We start from the raw sequence: 22333 nt of genomic DNA, 5'->3' as shown, positions 1-22333 counted from the left end.
ATCCCTTGATCATTATGTAGTGTCCTTCTTTGTCTCTTGTAATAGTCTTTATTTTAAAGTCTATTTTATCTGATATGAGAATTGCTACTCCAGCTTTCTTTTGATTTCCATTTGCATGGAATATCTTTTTCCATCCCCTCACTTTCAGTCTGTATGTGCCCCTAGGTCTGAAGTGGTTCTGTTGTAGACAGCATATATATGGGTCTTGTTTTTATATCCATTCAGCCAGTCTATGTCTTTTGGTTGGAGCATTTCATCCATTTACATTTAAGGTAATTATTGATTTGTATGTTCCTATTACCATTTTCTTAATTGTTTGGGGTTTGTTATTGTAGGTGTTTTCCTTCTCTTGTGTTTCCTGCCTAGAGAAGTTCCTTTAGCATTTGTTGTAAAGCTGGTTTGGTGGTGCTGAATTCTCTTAGCTTTTGCTTGTCTGTAAAGCTTTTGATTTCCCCGTCGGATCTGAATGAGATCCTTGCTGGGTAGAGTAATCTTGGTTGTAGGTTTTTCCCTTTCATCAGTTTAAATGCGTCCTGCCACTCCCTTCTGGCTTGCAGAGTTTCTGCTGAAAGATCAGCTATTAACCTTATGGGGAATCCCTTGTATGTTATTTGTTGCTTTTCCCTTGCTGCTTTTAATATTTTTTCTCTGTATTTAATTTTTGATAGTTTGATTAATATGTGTCTTGGCATGTTTCTCCTTGGGTGTATCCTGTATTGGACTCCCTGTACTTCCTGGGCTTGATTAACTGTTTCCTTTCCCATATTAGGGATGTTTTCAACTATAATCTCTTCAAATAGTTTCTCAGTCCCTTTCTTTTTCTGTTCTTCTGGGACCCCTATAATTTGAATGTTGGTGCGTTTCATGTTGTCCCAGAGGTCTCTGAGACTGTCCTCAATGGTTTTCATTCTTTTTTCTTCTCTGCGGTAGTTATTTCCACTCTTTTATCTTCCAGGTCACTTATCCGTTCTTCTGCATCAGTTATTCTGCTATTGATTCATTCTAGAGAATTTTCAGTTTCATTTATTATGTTGTTCATCATTGTTTTTTTGCTCTTTAGTTCTTCTAGTTCCTTGTTTTACGTTTCTTGTATTTTCTCCATTCTTTTTCCAAGATTTTGGATCATCTTTACTATCATTACTCTCAGTTCTTTTTCAGGTAGACTGCCTATTTCCTCTTCATTTGTTTTTTCTGGTGGTTTTTTACCTTGCTCCTTCATTTGCTATGTGTTTCTGTGTCTTCTCATTTTGCTTAACATACTGGTTTTGGGGTCTCTTTTTCGCAGGCTGCAGGTTTGTAGTTCCCATTGTTTTTGGTGTTTGCCCCCAGTGGGTAAAGCTGGTTCAGTGGGTTGTGTAGGCTTCCTGGTGGAGGGGACTGGTACCTGTGTTTTGGTGGATGAGGCTGGATTTGTCTTTCTGGTGGGCTGGACCATGTCTGGTGGTGTGTTTTGGGGTATGTGTTATCTTATTATGATTTTAGGCCACCTCTCTGCTAATGGGTGGGGTTGTGTTCCTGTCTTGCTAGTTGTTTGGCATAGGGTGTGTAGCAGTGTAGCTTGCTGGTGTTTGGATCTGGGTCTTAGCGTTGAAATGGAGATCTCTGGGAAAGCTTTCGCCATTTGATATTACGTGGAGCCGGGAGGTCTCTGGTAGACCAATGTCCTGAAGTCAGCTCTCCCACCTCAGAGGCACAGGCCTGACACCCGGCTGGAGCACTAAGACCCTGTCATCCACATGGCTCAGAAGAAAAGGGAGAAAATAAGAAAAAAAGAAAGAAAGAAAAGAAAGTTATTAAAATAAAAAATAAAAAATTATTAAAAATAAAAGAAATTTAAAAGTAATAAAAATAAAATAAAAAATAAAATAAAAAAAAGAAAGAAAGAAGAGCACAACCAAACCAGAAAATAAATCCACCAATGATAACAAGCACTAAAAACTATACTAAAAAAACCCAAAAAACCAAAAAAAACCAGACAGAACCCTAGGACAAATGGTCAAAGCTATGCAGACAAAATCACACAAAGTCCGCAGCCTCATGTTGGGATGATATTCCAGAGATGCAGGGTACATGAAGTTGATTCTGAAGATTTAATCTGCTCCTCCTGAGGCTCCTGGGAGAAATTTCCCTTTCTCTTCTTTGTTCGCACAGCTCCTGGTGTTCAGCTTTGGATTTGGTCCGCCTGTGTGTGTAGGTCACCTGAGGGCGTCTGTTCTTTGCTCAGACAGGACAGGGTTAAAGGAGCAGCTGATTAGGGGGCTCTGGCACAGTCAGGCCAGGGGGATGGAGGGGTACGGAATGCGGTGCGAGCCTGCAACAGTAGAGCCTGGCGTGACGTTGCACCAGCCTGAGGCACACTGTGTTTTCTCCCGGGGAAGTTGTCCCTGGATCACGGGACTCTGGCAGTGGCGGGCTGCACAGGGTCTCAGGAGGGGACGTGTGAATAGTAACCTGTGCTTGCACACAGGATTCTTGATGGCTGCAGGAGCAGCCTTAGCATTTCATGCCTGTCTCTGGTGTCTGCACTGATAGCCACAGCTCATGCCCATCTCTGGAGCTCGTTTAGGCGGTGCTCTGACTTGCCTCTCCTCATGCACCCTGAAACAATGGCCTCTTGCCTCTTAGGTAGGTCCCAGCTTTTTCCCAGACTCCCTCCTGGTTAGCTGTGGTGCACTAGCCCCCTTCAGGCTGTGTTCACACAGCCAACCCCGGTCCTCTCCCTGGGATCTGACCTCTGAAGCCGAGCCTCAGCTCCCAGCCCCCTCCCACCCCGGCGGGTGAGCAGATGAGCCTCTCGGGCTGGTGAGTGCTGCTCAGCACCGATCCTCTGTGCGGGTATCTCTCCGCTCTGCCCTCTGCACCCCTGTTGCTGCGCTCTCCTCCGTGGCTCCGAAGCTTCCCCCCCGCCAGCCCCCATCTCCACCAGTGAAGGGGCTCCCTAGTGCGTGGAAAGTTTTCCTCCTTCACAACTCCCTGCCAGAGGTGCAGGTCCTGTCCCTGTTCTTTTGCCTTTGTTTTTTTCTTTCTTCTTTAGCCCTACCCAGGTACATGGGGAGTTTCTTGCCTTTTCAGAAATCTGAGGTCTTCTGCCAGCATTCAGTAGGTGTTCTGTAGGAGTTGTTCCACATGTAGATGTATTTCCGATGTATTTGTGGGGAGGATGGTGATCTCCAGGTCTTACTCCTCTGCTATCTTGAAGGTCTCATTGCAAACCTAAGTCTTTCTTAACTTTTACTAATATACTTTAGATGTATTAAAGTCTGAAAATTTACAATACTCATTGATAAATAAGGCTGATAATTCACGACATTGTCCGAATTGGAATAAATTTTCTGTACGTTTAGAGCTGATAGAATGGATTGAGAAATCCAGCTGTTGGGTGATGTGTGTTTTGCTGTCATCAACAGAGCAAACCTTAAAAGTCAAAAGACAGTTTATCCCTTTTCCATGATATGCCTTCTGGATTGAAAATACAATCCTGAATTGATGAATACATTGGTTGTTCACCCCTCTACTGCGTGGATTCTCCTTTTTAGTGCTACCAAAATGTGGGATGAGGGGAAAGAGAGGGACCTTGATTGGCAGCACAGTTCTTTCTGTGCTGGAGAATACTCAAAGTAATAGTGCTGTACAAGAGCACAGATAGGAAAAGCCTACATTATTGTGGTTTTCATTCAGTTTAAGAAGTTCAGAGAGTTCAAACACTGGGAAATGTATGGTAGGAGAATGTTCAGCCATATTTCATGCAAACTTAGTAGGCCTGTTGCTTGCTAGACACTGGCATTAATTTGTGGATGGCCTTTGAAACAGCTTTGGACCTGTTATAAATTGCCACTTCCATAAGGATATTAGATCTATAGCCAGATGAATGGTGAATTGGCCAAAGGCAAACCACAAACCAAGAAGAAAGTACTAGTCTAGAAGGGGCTCCTCATGTTCTAGATAGAGCAATTGGGAAAATGAAATAATATAAAACAAAATATGAGATCTGAGAAAACATACTGAATAAAATGGGACTGGGACTTCACTGGTGGCGCAGTGGTTAAGAATCCACCTGCCAATGCAGGGGACACGGGTTCGATCCCTGGGCTGGGAAGATCCCACATGCTGTGGAGCAACTAAACCCATGTGCTGCAACTACTGAGTCTGCACTCTAGAGTCCGCGAGCCAGAACTACTGAGCCTGCATGCCACAACTACTGAAGCCCATGCGCCCAAGAGGCCATGCTCCGCAACAAGAGAAGCCACCACAATGAGAAGCCTGCACACCGCAATGAACAGTAACCCCCGTTCACTGCAACTAGAGAAAGCCCTCGCGCAGCAGCAAAGACCCAACGCAGCCATAAATAAATAAATAAATAAATAAATTTATTTTAAAAAAGGGACAAGGAACAGTATACTAAAAATTCAGAGGGAACATGATTGTAAAAATGATTTTATAAAGGAACCAAAAGGAAATTTTAGAAAATTGTTTGATATGAGGAAGACATAACCTCTATGAAATAGGAACAGAAGTCTTTAAAAGAATAAATAGAGATAGAAAAACAACAGAATGACATGAATAGGAATAATTATAAAGAAGTGATTATTGCATAGCAAAGTGTAAATATAACATAAAAATGATATCTTAAAATATTAATTAATATTTTACTCATACTTTTAATCAGTTTTCAAACGAATGCATATTGAATGCCAGTCATGTGCCAGACATTGTTCTAGGGGCTGTGAACACAACAAAAAATAAGACAAACAAGAAACTTGTTTTCATGGAGCTTGCATCCTAGTGAAAGGAGTTAGACAATAAACAAATAAACAACATAATGTCAGATGGAGATATGTGCTATGCAAAGAATTAAAAGAGGGTTATATGTTAGGCAGAACATTCCTTTTTAAATCAAGTAGTAGTAAAATCATCTCTAAGTAGTTGACATTAAAAGTTATATATTGATTACAAGAAAGAGCCAGACATGTCCAATATGGAAGTCATTATTATCAGTCTGTCCAAATACATTCGATTCTTATTATTCATGGTAGTTGTATTCTATTGGGTTGGCCTAAAAGTTTGTTCGGCTTTTTCTGTAAGATGTTATGAAAAACCCGAACGAAGTTTTTGGCCAACCCAATATAAACTGTAAACACTTAGTTAATGAATACTGGACCATTGCTGTTAGGAGAAATACAGGGTTAGGTTTCTGTGAGCTTCTGATCACAACATTTTCATCAGCCAATCAGCTCATAACCTTGTTTTACGTGTGTTTCTCGTTAAAGATACCTTACTTAATACCTATTGTTGATTCATTAACATTGAATTCAACACTATAACTCATACCTGAATGAAGCTCATCTAAAATGTATTTTCTCTGTAAGGTGCATCTTGCCTTCTTGAGCTTAGGTACATGAGATAGCACTTCAGTACTATGTTTGGGGTTCATTTTAAATAGCAAAATCACCAACAAGAAGCACAAAAATGCAAGACACACAGGTGGCTAACAGGTACACGAAAGGGAGCTCTACATCAGGGAAATGCAAATTAAAATCACCATGAGATACCACCTCACCTGTTAGAATGGCTATTATCTAAAAGACAAGAAATAACAAGTGTTGGTGAGGTTGTGGAAGAAAGGGAACCCTCTTGCACTGTTGGTGGGAATGTAAATTGGTTCAGCCACTCTGGAAAACAGTATGGAGGTTCCTCAAAAAATTAAAAATAGAACTACCATATGATCCAGGAATTCCACTTCTGGGCATTTATCCAAAGAAAATGAAAACATTAACTCGAAAAGATAAATGCATCCCCATGTTGCAGTATTATCTGCAATAGCCAAGACGTGGAAACAACCTAAGTATCCATCAATAGATGAATGGATAAAGATGTGGTACATATATACACAATGGAATATTATTGAGTCATATAAAGATTTCAAATAAGAAATCTTTCTATTTGTGACAAAATGAGTAGACCTTGAGGGCATTATACTAAGTGAAATAAGTCAGACAGGGAAAGACAGATACTCTGTTGTAACTCACTTATATGTGGAATCTAAATAAATGAACAAAATCCATCTGGACCCATAGTTACCGAGAACAGATTGGTGGTTGCCAGAGGCAGGGAGTAGGGGTTGGAGGAATTGGATGAAGGTGGTCAAATGGTACAAACTTTGTTATAAAATAAATAAGTCCTGGGGATGGAAAGTACAGCATGGTGACTATAGTTAATAATACTGTATTATATATTTGCAACTTGCTAAGAGAGCAGATCTTGAAAGTTCTCATTACAAGAAAAAAAGTATGTATAACTATGTGGTGATAGATGTTAACTAGACTTATTTTGGTGATCATTTTGCAGTATACACAAATATTGAATCATTAAGTTGTACATCTGAAACTAATGTAATGTTATGTCAATTATGCCTCAAATTTTTTTAAAAAAGCACAAAAATTTGAAGAATGTGGCACTAGATAGACCATGAAAAGAATAATTGTTTATAGTGTGTGAACTGAAATAAGAAAGAAGAGTGTTGCTTTGTTCGGCCTCAGCTAGGAACATGTGCATTGGGCAACGCAAAATTTTCCCCACGCTGTGTATGTCCTTGAATGACTATGAAAGTGCCATGAGTATTGATTTTGAGGCTACACATAAATTTTAGCAGGTAGGCAAATTTGCAAATTAGGAAACCATGGGTAATAATCAACTGTATTTCCTTCTGATTCCTGTCTCATTAAATGACACCACCGACCAATCTAGTTAACTAGGTTAGAAACCTCACCTCAGCCTTCTTTCCTTCATGTCCTTTACCACATATATCCAATTGGCTTATGCCTCCTAAATATATGTCAGATTCTGACTGATCTTTTTGTAGCTAATTTTCCCTTCCTTTATTCTACTCACTATATTACAACTTCCAGGTGTCTAAAACTAGAGTTGAAGCCCAAATATCTTAACACGATTTACAAAGTCCTCCAGCCTCGTCTCTTGTCATCCCTCTCCTTTACACCCTGAAGTTCCAGCCATGAAGAACTTCTTTCGATTCATGGGATGTGTGATACCTTTTTTCTTTGAACCTCTCTGTCTCTACAAGGAACATTTTTTTTTCCTTTCTGTTTACCTGGCTTATTCTTCTGAGTCATTCTTCAATTATGAGTATAAATGTCATTTTTTTCCTGAGAATCTTTCTCTAACATTCCTCCCACCCCCTAAGTGCACATGCACACACGCATACACACACGCACTCAGACATACATCCCACTTCAATCCATAGGATTCTAATATAATTTTAATAGGATTTTAATATAATTGCTTGTTTAATTTCTAGTCTTCCGCCATAGACTATAAATTCAGTGAGGAGATTCTCAGTGTCTATCACATGGTGAGCACTTTATATACACTGTGACTAATTTTTCTGTGACATTGTGTGTATTAATTCATTAATTATTATACAGCCTTTGTAGCACTGTCATACTAATGACATGAAATGAAAGAACAACTTTTCGTTTGCCTGCCTATTGTTTTATATCTATTTGTTTATACCTTCAGTAGCTTTTGAGGTGGCTTTTTTGGTTTGTGTTTTGTTGTTTTTTCATTTGAGTGATTAAAGGAGCTTGAGGCTGAAGTGGCAGAACTCTATAGTTCATTGTCTATTGACCTATTTGTGAATAGGCAGGCACTTCATCATTTACTCAACTGGATTGGTCAGACCTCTATTTCTCAAATTTCTCCTATAAGCATTGAGTTGACAAAATTGGCAAAGGAAATAGAATAATCAGAGGTGAATTTATTTAGCACCCACTAGGGAAAATCTAGCTCATTTTTGTAAATGGGGAAGCCAGACCTATTAGATAAATTGGTCTTTTCTTATGTTTTAATTTTATTGAAAAAGCAAAATGTATATACTTTAGAATTAAGTGGAGGTTCATGATTTGGTTTTTATATAGAATTTCATCTTGTTTATTTTCTATCATTTACAACAAATAATTAAGTTAATATAGTGTGTTCTAATTGGAAGGCTTTCCCTAAATTCTCAGCTAAGTGTATCTTGGCTAGAAAGCATGTTGAAAGTGTAACGTCACACTAAAATAATAAAGGGGCTTTAGGGCTGTTAACCTTAAAATGAAAAGCCATTCAGTGTGTATAGAATGTAATTGACATTTAATAATACCTCTATGCTGTGAAATGGTGACAAGTGGGAAACAGCTTTAACAAACCAACAGGCAGTTTCCACTTTTTATTTCTTAAATAGAATTATTTGCTACCTCACTAACTTATAGACTAAGAAAGCCTTGAAATAGCTGTCTTAATGTTTGTTTTCATTTTTTAGGCAGAAAAATTCAGGTGTGTACAGTTATAATAACTTTAGTGTTTTAAAACCTTTGTTTTTAAGCTACCCCAGGGGTCATCAAACCATGGCTTATGGGCCAAATCCAGCCTACTGCCTGTTTCTGTATGACCTGTGTGAACTTTTACATTTTTAAATGGTTGGTATTCATTAAAAAAATCATAAGAGGAGTAATATTTCATGACAGGTGAAAATGATACGAAATTCTAATTTCAGTTTTCACAAATAAGGTTTTATTGGAACACAGCCACACTCATTTATGTATTGTCTATGGCTGCTTTTGCACTACAGCAGCAGAGTTGAGTAGTTGCATCAGAGACTGGATGGCTCACCAAAGCCTATTTACTATCCTGCCCATTATGGAAAACATTTACCAACGCCTGAGCTACACTATTGAGGCTGCATGATTTAGTATCTTAAACAGTTTTCCTGGTTTAGGGATCTAACAAAGAAGTCATGTTGAGTAAAATTCTTCAGACTTTTGGGACGGTGAAGAAAACTGAACCAGGTATTTCATGGAGTTTATGTTCACATGGGCTGGGCTTTCTGTTTCATCACTGATTTCATCTTATTTATGTTTTAAATAAGTACTTGCATAGTGGTTATTATTTATCAGGTACTATTCTAAAAGCTTTGTAACTCTTCTAAATCCTTATTACAACCATGTGAGTTTGGCATCTCTACAAATGAGTAAACCATAGCACATCTATTAGTGAAAGGTAAAGAGTTAAATAGTGGAAGTTAAAATAATGAAAGGGAAGTTATATAGCTAGTCATATGAGTTATACAGCTAGTAAGGGGCAGAGCCATGGTTTGAATAAAATCATTTGGTTTTAAAATCAGTATTCTTAACCACTGTGTAATGCTGTCTCTCCCTTTCTACTCTTGTTTATTTAGAAAAGTCTTGGGTTGAGAGTAGAGTTTAATAATGGGGAGCATCATGTTTTAAAAGCTTTGAGCTTGTATCAGTTTCCTACGGCTGCTATAATCAAGTACCACAAACTGGGTGGCTTAAAATAAGAGAAATTTGTTCTGTCACAGTTTTGGAGACTAGAAATCCAAAATCAGGATAACAGAAGGCCATCCTCCCTCTCAGATTCTGGGTAGAATCCTTCCTTGCCTCTCTGTAGCTTCTGGTGGTGGCCAGCGGTCCTTGGTGTTCCTTGGCTTGCAGCTGCATCAGTCCCATCTCTGCTTGTGGCACCATATGGTGTTCTCCCTGTGTTTCTGCCTTCATATAGCATTTTCCTTTTCTTATGAAGACACCAGTTATATTGGATTAAGGGTCACCCTACTGTAGTATGACTGCATCTTAATTTAACTAATTACATCTGTAATGACCCTATTTCTAAATAGGTTCATGTTGTGAGGTCCTGGGAAGGACATGAATTTTGAGAGGACACTATTCAACCCTAGTTATAGAGCTCATGAGTTAGCTCTTGTTCTCTAGAGCACCTTTCAGTTTAAGCCCAGAAACCCTAAATGAAAAGTAGAAACTGTGAGCTAAGACTTTTCAGGGCTTTGTTTCTTCCTTTTTGGTATTAATCCTGTGCTAGATTATATTCTGTCTGAGAAGACTGACTTAATGTTCTCAGCTCCTGCCTTTTTCCTGCCTCCCTTTGGCCTTTTGGTCATGATTTATTTGAGACTAGTTTTTATTCTGGAATGTTCTGTGAGTTTTTTTTTTTTAAGAACCATTTCCTAAACTGTTGTTATAACCTATGAGAATGTTGGTTTGTCTTTCTTGTGAATTTGTGATAATTGATTTAGAAACCAGCTTTGGTGTGTTGGAGGCTGAGTTCAGGTAGTTTCCTCTTAAGAATTTTTTGTATCCATCTCTATTGGTATTTGTAAGTAAGGTTCAATAAGTGGTAATAGTTATTTTTATTTTTCCAAAGATTATCAGTGTTAAAATAGCAGATTTTGAGAAATGTGGGGCTGCCTCAATTCCTGACCTGGGAATTTACCATGAAATACTAGAGTAATTGGTCCAAATGTATCAACCCATTTCCTTTTGTTTGTTTTACAGGGTGCCCGGGAAACATTTGAGAACTACTACCGAAAACAGAGGCGAAAACAGGCTCGTTTGGTGCTCCAGCCTCCTTCTAACATGGTAGGATCACCACCTTTACTTTTCTCCCTTTTTCACTTTTCTTCTCTGGTATCTTTTAATTATTTTCCATTTGGGCTTCCCCCCACCCCCACCCCAAACTGGGACCACTGGATGTGACTTGCATTAAGAAAGTAGCAACTAACATCTGTTGCTTGCTATGTGTCAGACATTGTTCTAAGTACTAGATATGTATTGTCTCATTTCATCCTCACTGTAATCCTATAAGGTAGGTACTATTATTATATTTACTTTATAGTCTTTGGAATTGAGCCTTAAGAAATTAATTAACTGATTTTAACTTTAACTGTCTTAATGTGTCAAAACAGAAACAATAACTTTTTCTCTTTGCTTTGTTGCAGCATGAAACTTTAGATGGCTACAGGAAGTATTTTAATCAAATTGTAGGGTGGGTATATGTGTGTTTGTGTGTGTGTGTGTTTTAAATTTATACACTTTCAATAGTTTATACACTTTTTGTGAGACTTGGAAAAGCATATCAAGTGTTCTTTGGGAAATTTTTTTTCTTTTCTTTTCTAAATTCTTAAGACAAGATTTGTTTTGAATATCTGATGATTTTAAAGGAATGTCTATTCGTTTCATAGAATTATGTTGGGGAACATAATTCTATATTGTTGGGGAATCCTTTTTATGGATAAAGGGAGAAAAATATTGAATTGTAGTCTTATTATATGTGATGTTCTGTTTTTTCATTATTGTTAAGAGGGAACCAAATAATCAGTAAAAGTTGGCAAGTTTTTTTCTAAAAGGGCCAAATAGTAAAGTATTTTAGGCTCAACAGGCCATACGGTTTCTGTTAGAACTATTCAGCTTTGTTCTGGTACGAAAGCAGCTATAGACAATATGTAAATGAAAGACAATGGCTGTGTTCCAATAAAACACTGTTTATAAAAACAAGCAGTGGGCCAGATTTGTTCCATGGACTGTATAGTTTGCCATCCTCATCTGGAGTATATATACTAGTATGGAATTGCAGTTCCCAAATAAACATCCTAAATATAGGCAGCTTATTCTAATTGCAAAATAGTGTCTTTGCAGTTAAAAAAAAGGGAAATAAGTTGGATTGTTCCATGAAATTTCTTTTTTTTTCCAAGTTTAGATTGTTGCAATGTAATTGATACCTTTGATTAAAATGTGTCATAACAATTCCCTATTTAAAGAATTGTTTTAATTAGTATGAATATTTAGGCAAGAAAGCTGAAGATACATTTTAGATGCATAAAAATTAAGAAGCCACAGAAGAATGTTAAAAAATATGTGTGTATTTTTTTTTTTACCTTTGTAAGATATCTTTTCAACACTTTAATGAGAAAGTTTATATAAGGGGAATTATTTCGGTATTTTGTGTGTTGGATTCTTAAAAAAAATGCTGCTTTAACTTTCATTGTCTCTTTAGATTCTATTAGTTTTTAAAAATGTATTAATGGGCTGTTGATTTTAATCTAGTGAAGTTAGCCTTCTTTACCTATAAACATTTTTCTTCCCTTTTAAATTTCTAGATAACATGGTTAACATTTAATAGGAATGTAACTCCAATTTCTGTAGAAGTTGTTAAGATGATATCATGATCAGAGGTATAATTCCAAGTCTAAGAAATCTGATTTTGTTTGTGATACCAAACAGCTTTCTTTAAGAAAAAATGACTAGTATTAACTTCCAATTTGATGGCAACTCGTAATGTTTGTCATCCCCTGATGATAGTAGTCAAACTGTAATTTCTGACAGCTGTGCTTTCTTTTCTCATCAATCTTAGCTTTTTTGTGGTTGAAGATCACATTTTACATACAACCCAGGGCTTAGTAAATAGAGCCTACATTGATGAACTGTGGGAAATGGCACTTTCAAAAACCATCGCAGCACTCCGTACTCACTCGGTATGTAAGAAGCACAAGAGAAGTTCTTACTTCAAGCTAATTATCTATATGCTATTCAGTCTTCTACTGCTTTAAAATCATCATATGTGTATTGTTTGAAATCACCCATTTGGAGTCATCTTCTTCAAAGATATATGGAAGTAGTCACTTCAAACTGCATGTTCTCTAACACTAAGCCCACTTTTGTGAATGCTCTTTGCAATAAGAAAATAGCAGCTAACATTTTGTGATTGCTGTCTATGTCTCAGGCATTGTTATTATATTGTTATTGTGTACTGCATATATATTTCATCCTCACTTCATCTGTATAAGGCAGGTGCTATTGTTATATTTACCCTATAGTCTGGGGAACTGAACCTCAGAGAGGTTAAGTAACCAGCCTGATGTCACCCAGTAAGTGGTGGAGCTTGGATTCAAACCTCGACAGTATGACTGCAGAGCCCATGTTCTTAGCCACTACTCCGTATTGCCTTCATAATGCCTATTAATACTGATTTGGAGTTCACAGATTTATTCTTACTCTACAACATTTCAGTAAGTTGCTTAATTATGAGTTCCCATGATCTATTGATATATTTTATGATGGCATCAATTGTTGATGATAATCTACTTTATTACAAGCAGAGAATGCTGGCTCTGAATTATTCATTCATTCAATATTTCTTGAACAAGGATTACATGTCGGCAATGGGAATACAAGAATGAATAATAATAAAGTCTTTGCTCTCAGAGAGTTATATTTTAATTGGGGAGATTCCCAATAAACAAATAAATAGGAATATCAGACAATGATAATGCAATGCAGACAATTAAAATAGAGTGATAGATTAGGGCAACAAGGTGCCTGCTTTTGACTGGTTGATCTGAAGTGGCATTCTGAGATCTAAATATCAAGGAGTAACTATTTGTGTAAAGATCAATTAAAAGATCATTCCAGGTGAAAGGAACAGTAGTACAAGGACTTTGAGGTACTCTTATGTCTGAAGTGTTTGAGGAATAATAGTGAGGAGTTAATAATAGAAGATAATTTGGTATTTAAAAAATTTCAAGAAATGGCTCTAGTATACATCTAGTTATGCTAGCTAGAAACTTAAAAGTCATTCATAACCCTTCAACTCTCTTTATCTAGTCATTAGCAAGTGTTCTAGAGTAAATACCATGTGTAAAATCTATAATTGAAGGGAGTGTAGCCATTTTAGGAAACTGAAAGATGTCCTGAGTGTTAGAACATAAACATAGAAAGCTAGGCAACTAAGGTAGGAAGTGAGAATAAAGAAGTAGGTAGGTGTCATATTATTTAGGACCTGTTTGACCCTTTAAGCAGTGGGTTGAGTGAGTATGTGTGTGTTGGGGGCAGGAGTAGGGTAAATTGGAGTGAGAAAGTCAGATTTCTATTTTTAAAAGATTGTTCTGGCTAAATTACAGATGAGGGATGAGAATGGATGTGGGGAGAACAGTTAGTAGGCTAGTCTAGTATTGCAGACAAGAGATGATGATTGCTGGACCAAGGTGATAGTAGATATAGAGAGATGTGGATGAGTTTGAGAGATTTTTAGGAAGTAAGATTAATTGTACTTTCTGATGGATTAATATACAAGAGGTAAGGTTGAAAGAAGTATCAAGGTAATGCCTAGGTTTATAGTTTCCTTCCTTGGATGATAGTGTTGGTTTTGATGGTTTGGAGTGGGGAAGTCATAAGTTACCTTTGGCTGTGATTACTTTGAGATACTTTTTGTGCTATTCAAGTAGTAGGTCTAGGAGATTGATTAATGTATGAGTTTGAAACCAAAGAGGGTATGTCATTATTGAATGTGTTGCAAATATTTTTCTCCTTTTATTTTTGTTGGTGGTTTCTTCTTTAGTATTTAAAATGTTAAACGTTTATGTATCTAATTATATTTATCTTATTTTAAAATTTCTCCCATTGCTTATATGTGTCCAAGGACTGGATCTGACATTTTTACCATTAATATGCTTGTGTCATAATAAAGTCTGGAACATTTAAAAATATTTTTAAAAAGTTCTGCCTGTTCTGAGACTAAAAAATAGTCTCTTAACTGTTTCATGGCTTGATTTTTACACATTTATGTAGTTACTACCACCTATTCTTATTGTCATTTAGGGTATGATTAAAGATCTCATTTTATTTTTTTTTGCAATAGTATATCCATTGTCCTAGGATCATTTTTTAAATGCTTTACTTTCCTCCATTGCATGGCGTGCTCTTACATAAAAAAATTATACAAAGATAACATGGTTATTAAAAGATAGTTAGGAAATATTGATTATTAATAGTAACGAGTTTGGCCATGATCCCTGGCATGATTATTATTAGCTTTCTTGTATGTAAATTTCAAGACCCCTTTTTCTGTGTATGAATACATGATATACAATACATATTTTAAGTAAAACATGCTGTATTTTTCATTTAATATCTAATGAATTTGTATTAGTTTTAATGTGCATTTGTATAATATTCCATTTTTAGGAATGTACCATTTTAAAAAATTAATTCACTTGATACACTTTTTAAAAAAGTTTTTTTAGGCTGTTATAAACATTGAAGTAAATATTTTTATTAACATATCCTTGCACATTAATTATACTTAGGATAAATTCTTAGATGTGAATTTAGTGAGTTAAAAGAGCTGTATATTTCTGAGGCTCTGGATGTGTATTGCTAATTTGCTATACAAAAAGATTGAACCATTTAGCATCACTAAGCATCATCTGTTAGAATTCCTATATCCCTATTCCTTTATTCCGCAGAAAGTTACGTTTAAAAACAAAAAGTCATTCCCAATATGATAATAATGTCAGCAATTATATGTCAGAAATTAATTTAATGTTTTTCTTTAATACTGATATTAAAAATCTCTTCACATCTTTTTAGTTATTTGTATATCTTCTTAGAATTTCCTGTTCCTATGCATTGCCTTTATTTTGTATTTTAATTGTTTTATTTTATATTTATTAGTAACACATGGATGTTAATGTTTAACATTAACTTTAATCTGAATGTTAATCTCTAGTCTGAGATATAGGTTGTAAATATTTCCTTAGTTTCATGTGTTTCTAACCTTTGATTTTCTTTTCCATGGCTTTACAGACATTTAAAATTTTTAATGGAGTTAAATTTATTGATCTTTAACCTTACTATTTATGTCTTCCTTATTCCAAATAAATGTAATTATTTGTCTATATTTAATTTTAGTATTTCTGTAGTTACTTGTTTAACATATAATTCACAAACTAAAAGTTTATTTTAGAGTTGTGTGTGAGGTTGGACTTTATTTTGAAAATGACTCATCACCTCCAATAACATTATTGTGATAATCTGTTGTTTTATTCAGCTCAGGTTACCATAATGAAAAATATAGATTGGGTAGCTTGAACAACAGAAATTTATTTTCTCACAGTTCTAGAGGCTGAAAGTCTGAGATCAGGGTGCCATCATGGTTGGTTTATGGTAAGGACCCTCCTGGGTTTCAGATGATCACATTCTCATTGTGTCCTCACATGGCCCTTCCTCAGCGTGTATTCTAGTGTCTTCTCCTTTTATAAGGACACCAATCCCATCAGGTTAGGACCTTACCCATATGACTTCATTTGACTTTAATTATCTCTCCAAGGCCTCTTCTCCAAACAAGGCTACACTGGCACTAGGGCTTCAACATAGAATTTCGGGAGGAATGCAGCATTCAGTTCATAAATGTCTGTCCTTTCCCAACCTATTTTGAAGGCCGCCTTTATCATAATATGTTATATAAATACTAAGATCTGTTTCTAGGCTCTGATTCCTGCCCGCCCCCTTCCTTCTCTCTATATGTCTTGAACCAGTACAACATTGTTTTGATTATTACATCTGATATAGTATGCTTTAATTTCTTATACGACATATATGTCCTATAAAATCCTCTTTTTAAAATATACTATTTATCTCCTTCTTATTCTTCTAGGTTAATTTGAGAATCACTTTGTCACATCCCTTCCACCTCTTACCTCCCCCTAAAACTGACCTATAGTGTTAGTATGCAGTAAATCTGCAAATTTAAATGGAGATAATTGACATATTTCAGCATTTGGTATTTTTCAACAGGAATATATGTATTTTTCTCACTTATTTGCTTTTATATCTTTTGGTAAAATATTTTATGTGCTCCCTATCTAAGTCCTATTTTTGGTATTTTATGGTTTATTTCAGGTAGTATTTTGAGGAAGGTTTGTTTCTGATTCATATTTATTAACTAGTATTACTGTCATTCTATGGGAGAGAAGTCCTTGATTTTGCTTGTTTATTTTATATCTGTCCATCTCCCTGATTTCACCAATTTTATTTTTTTCCTGGGAAAAGGTGTTTTTCTTTTAGAAAACTTAGATTTCTTCCAAACAATTTCTTTTTTTAAAGCAGTGGTTTTTCACATTTGAGAATGTGACAAATCTATAGGAGTCTCTCAGCAGGAAAATATACTCTTTTCCTCATCATGCAACCATACTTATTGTCATGAAGAATAGGACACTTTACAATGTGCTGATTAAAGTGTATATCTATGGAGAAAATTAATGGAATGTTTCCTTGTAGATCTACTGTATATTCTTTTGAACTGAAGAATAAATGACAAAAATACCTTTAAAAAAAAATAGTTTAGCATCAGTCTACAGAGGCAGAAAGAAATTAGTGGTCTCCTAGGGCTGGGAGTGGATACGAGGAATAAGCAGGTGATAGCTTAAGGGGCAGGGTTTCTCTTTGAGATGAAGAAAATGTTCTAAAATTGACTGTGGTTATGTTTGCACATATCTGCAAAAATATAAAAAAAACTAAAAACTGTTGAATTACATACTTTAAATGGGTGAGTAGTATGGTATGGGAATTGTATTTCAACAGAACCATTAAAATAGAACTCAACATCACGTACATTTACTCACTGAACCATTTTTATCCATTATGAGACAAAGTAGTTGATGCCACAGATACCAATTCTATTTTATGACACTATTTATTGTGTTACATTATCAGCAAGAAAGAATAATATGAACAACCTAAACATCAAAACAAATCTCAAAAGGAAACATTATATCTGAGTGGTTATTTTTTGTAAAAAATCTGTATATTTTTCTAACTTTCTGTGTCACTAATTAAAACTTTTTATATTTTCTGATTGAATTATCAGTCATTGCATAAATCAGAAACATTTTGAAAGATATAATATTCTCAATGCTGATGTCAAAACATGATAAAAATCTTATGCAATCTTATACAATCCATCTCACTTAGAATTCAAGTTTAGCAGTACCTGTATATTAAAAGAATAATATGCTAATACAAAGAATTCATATCAGGAATGGTTTAATATTAGAAGATCTGTTAATATAATTGCTAGTATGACTGCCAATAAAATGATAAACAGATCATCTGATAATACTAGAAAGGTATTTTTTTGCGATTTAAAATTATGGAGCAATGTAATTTGTGTGGCCAAAAATCCTCATGTTTTGTAGCTATTAAATATTGGACATTTTTTCGTATTATGTGATAGGCAGACAAGAGTGTGTACTGTAATAGTGGGTTTTGTGTGTGTGTGTGTGATCGACTGATTGATTTTAACATCTTTATTGGAGTATAATTGCTTTACAATGGTATGTTAGTTTCTGCTTTATAACAAAGTGAATCAGCTATACATATATATGGAATATAAAAAAAAAAAGGTTATGAAGAACCTTGGGGCAGGACAGGGATAAAGACACAGACGTAGAGAATGGACTTGAGGACACGGGGAGTGGGAAGGGTAAGCTGGGATGAAGTGAGAGAGTGGCATGGACACATACACACTACCAAATGTAAAATAGATAGCTAGTGGGAAGCAGCCGCATAGCACAGGGAGATCAGCTCAGTGCTTTGTAATAGTGGTTTTATACACATCCACATCCATACCCCCCCCGCCCCCCCCACATACTTTAAATTTCTTTGAGTCAAAGGGTGTACTAAGCATATATGTCATGTAGCTCTCTAACCAAATTGCTATTGAAATAACATGTAAGAAAAACTAAAAAGAGAAACACTGCAAAGTACCTCTATAGGCCAGAAGTTTTGAAAAATTTCTTTGAATTTAGAAAACGGATGGAATCAGAATAATGACTCAACCTGAGAAAAGAAAATATTACATTAAATATGGTGTAGAGGGTATTGTCAAAGTAGGAAACATTGTTCCAAATGGAATCTAGGAACACTCTAAATTCAGTCAACAAATGTTATGAGCAGGAATGAGGCTGGGAGAAATCTTAAGGGAAATTATTTAGAGGTCTACCTTCTAAAAATCTTGGCTAGACAGCAGGTTACCCAATTCCTTTGGCCAGCCTTACCATCAACATAAAGAGACGATAGCATGATTAGTGAAGTTCTCTAGTACTACTTTTTGAGCAAGGTGATTCATCTGCCCCACCCACCTACAAAGAGCCTGTAGTCAGTTTTTGGAAAACAGATTTAAAAGCTGCAGAGGGTGAAACCCATACCAGTTATACATACTAATCAATCTAGTCCTTCATTTCTAAACATAAGCAAATGCCGAGTTGTAGAATATTTGAGGAAAACCAATTACATCAAATAGAAGACAATAATAAACAAATTGCATAGCTATTCTTTAGCAAATACAAATAACTCATGGACTAGGAGATAAATTTATAAAGTAATTATTTCTCATTTTAGGAATATAGGAAGCTAGGTCATTCATAGCAGCTGTTCAGCTTGAAACAACTAAAAGTACTGCTTTGTGTACTGCATATAAGATGTTGTTTAAGTCTAGAGTGCTTAGTAAGGTTATTAAGGAATTACCAGGCCAAATCCAGGGGAGATTGAGAGTCCAGAGGTCCAGAAGGATAGACTTAAACACTTAAGCTGCATTTGCCTTGAGGTTACTTGTTAGTCCAGGCAATTTGTACTCAGATTTGATAGTCTCTTGGGCCTATCTGGGGTGGAGAGTCTAATATGGTGCCCTCCCCCACATTAAGCTGGAAAGAACTATTCTTTTCAGGTTAAGATTGAATCAGAAGTGAATAAAAAAGCAGTCAAAATTCTTCCCTTAAAGAAATCTTCAGGTCTAGGGAGTTTTTTCTTGAATTCCTATCTTACATAAACTCTTGGAGAATAGAAAAGAGGAAACACCAGCTCATTTTATGAGGTGTGTGTAATCTTGATAATGAAGCCAGATGAGGATAGTACAAGAACTCATAAACTCATAAATATACAGGCTCATTCATAAATATAGATCAGAAATCTTAAATAAAATATTAGAAAACAGAATTCAGCAGTTTACAAAGAACATTAATATGTTGAGTTTATCATAGCAAATGCAAGCTTAGTTCAATATTACAAAGTCTGTTAATATAATTTAATGAATTAATAGATTAAAGGACAAAAATTATGTAATCATTTCAATAGATACAGAAAAACATTTAATAAAACACACCATAGATTCATGGTAAGATCTCTTAGTAAATTGAAAACATAAGAAAATTTCTTTAAACTGATAAAAATCTATCCTCAAAAACCTATAAGTATCATATTTAATTACCATCACTCCTATTTTGTATTGTATTTGAATTCGTACTTAGTGTTGTAAAGATAGAAACATAAATAAATTAAAAAATACACCTTTGAAAGGAAGAAACAAAGTTGTCATTTTTGCAGATGATATATTTTTGTACATTGAAAATTCAAAGAATTTACAGAAAATTTATTACAATTAATGGAAGAGGTTAGCATGTTCTCTGATACAAAATCATTATGCAAAATCAATTGTCATTTTATAAACCAGGAATAAAAGTTGAAAAGTTAAAATTTTTAAAAGATAAAATTGATACAATAGCATACATTAAAAGTAGTAGAAATATATCTAGCAAAATATGTTCAAGACCTCCACGGAGAAAGTTCTAAAATGTTTTTGAGAGATGAAAAGGAATTAAAGAGGACCTAAATAAAACTGAAATAGCATGTTCATTGATTGAAAGAGTTATTATTATAGATATCTGTTCTCTTAAAATTGATCTATAAATTTAATTCAGTGGCAGTCAAAATCTCAATAATCTTATTTTTGGGAGGATGAGTACCTTTGCAATCTGATTATAATATTTTTAAGCCAGTACAAAAGCCAGGAACAGCTAAGAGACTCCTTAAGACTGAGATAAGGTAGGTGGGTTTTCTCTACTGGATATCAAGACTTAATTTAGAAATCTTATTAAATGAGCACCAGACACTCCGGTACTGTCATTGGATAGATAATGAAACAGAATATAGGGCCTCCAAAAAAGATCTTTGATGTTTATAAAAGAGATAGTATTGCAGGTCAGTGGGTAGAGGACAGACATTTCAATGAATAGTACTGGGACAATTGACTATCAGTATGGGGGAAATAATATACCAAAAAATGAGTTTCAGGTTGATAAAATATCAAAATGTAAAATGTAAGGCCATAAATCTTTCAGAAGATAGTATAAGAGAATACCTTTATGATTTAGGATAGGGAAGGAATTCCTAACTAAAATACCAAAGGCACTAACCATAAAGGAAAAGATTCATACATTAAATATTAAGCTACGTTAAAACTGTAAGAAAAAAACAAAAAAATGAAAGATAGTAGATAAAATAAGCTATATGATGAGAAATGATGTTTTCAACACAAAATCAGCAAAGAACTAACAAAATATATAAAAATTTCACTATTCATCATGACAATAGAGACAGACATCTCAATAGAAAAAACAAGCAAAAGATTTAAACAGGTACTTCACTAAGGAAGGAATTCACTTGGCTGAGAAAGATGAAAGGTGCTCAACTTTAGTGCATCATTGAAATGCAAATTAAAACCAAATGAGATAACATTATGTAAGAATTAATAACACAAATGTTGATAAGGATATGAAGTATTCAGAACCCCTTTGAAAAAAATTAGCATCATCTTTTAAAATTGAAGATCCTCATGAACCAGAAATTCTTTTCCTAACTATATTCCCTTGAGAAACTTGCCCTAATGCACCATAATACACATGCAAGAATATTCATTCCAGCATTGTTGAATTTTCAAAATTAGAAATGACTTAAATGTCCATTGGTGATAAAATGAACAATCTGGGTTAAACTCCTAACGTGGAATAATATACAGCATGAAAATGCCCACATTATAGCTATATACAGTAGCATGGATGAATTTCACAAGTATAATGTTGAATTATAAAAGCAAGACAAAATTATACATACAGATTTTTTCCACTTACATAATATTGAGAAAGAAAATATTGAGTAAGACTGAGTATTTAGATGGTTACAAAGCAATGAAATTAAGAGAATGAACTGGCAGGCATATGCGATAAAGGCCTGGTACTGAAAATATATAGAGAACTCTTAACACTCAACAGTAAGAAAAAAATTAAAAAACGGGCCCAATTAAAAAACAGACAAAAGTGCTGAACAGATACCTCACCAAAGAAGATATTCAAATGGCAGGAAAGCATACAAAAGATGCTCGACAACATATGTCCTCAGGGAATTACAAGTTAAAACAACAATGAGCTACCACCACACACCCATTAGAATGGCTAAAATACTGACAACACCAAATGCTGAAGAGAATGTGGAACAGCAGGAACTCTCATTGTTGATGGGACTGGAAAATGGTACAGCCAGCTTAGAAGAGAGTTTGGCAGTTTCTACAAAATGAAACATACTCTTATTATATGATCCAGCAAGTACACTCTAGGTATTTGACAAATGAGTTGAAAACTTATGTTAACACAGAAACCTGCCCACTCATGTTTATAACAGCTTATTCATAATAGCCAAAACCTGGAAGCAACCAAGATGTCCTTTAGTAGGTGAATGGATAAACAAACTCTGGTGCATTCTTATAATTGAATATTTATTCAGTGGCAAAAAAGAAATGGTCTATCAATCCACAAAAAGACATAGAGGAAAGTTAAATGCATATTGCTAAGTAAAAGAACCCA

The 22333-nt window shown here is 35.1% G+C and overlaps 1 protein-coding gene across 4 annotated transcripts in view; it reads left to right on the top strand.

The window, feature by feature from the left end:
* EXOC6B (exocyst complex component 6B) overlaps positions 1 to 22333 on the top strand; it is a 732384-nt gene that overhangs the window by 347807 nt on the left and 362244 nt on the right. For all 4 annotated transcript variants that reach the window (XM_061168666.1, XM_061168665.1, XM_061168667.1 and 1 more), the window contains 3 exons: positions 10362 to 10445; positions 10805 to 10851; positions 12217 to 12337. In XM_061168666.1, coding sequence (XP_061024649.1) covers positions 10362 to 10445; positions 10805 to 10851; positions 12217 to 12337 — 252 coding nt within the window. The remainder of the gene's footprint in view (positions 1 to 10361; positions 10446 to 10804; positions 10852 to 12216; positions 12338 to 22333) is intronic.

Source organism: Eubalaena glacialis, chromosome 14 (genome assembly GCF_028564815.1).
Source record: "Eubalaena glacialis isolate mEubGla1 chromosome 14, mEubGla1.1.hap2.+ XY, whole genome shotgun sequence".
In the NCBI taxonomy this organism is placed as follows: domain Eukaryota; kingdom Metazoa; phylum Chordata; class Mammalia; order Artiodactyla; family Balaenidae; genus Eubalaena; species Eubalaena glacialis.
The sequence above is the reverse complement of the archived record's forward strand: the minus strand, read 5'-3'. Positions and strand labels throughout refer to the sequence as shown.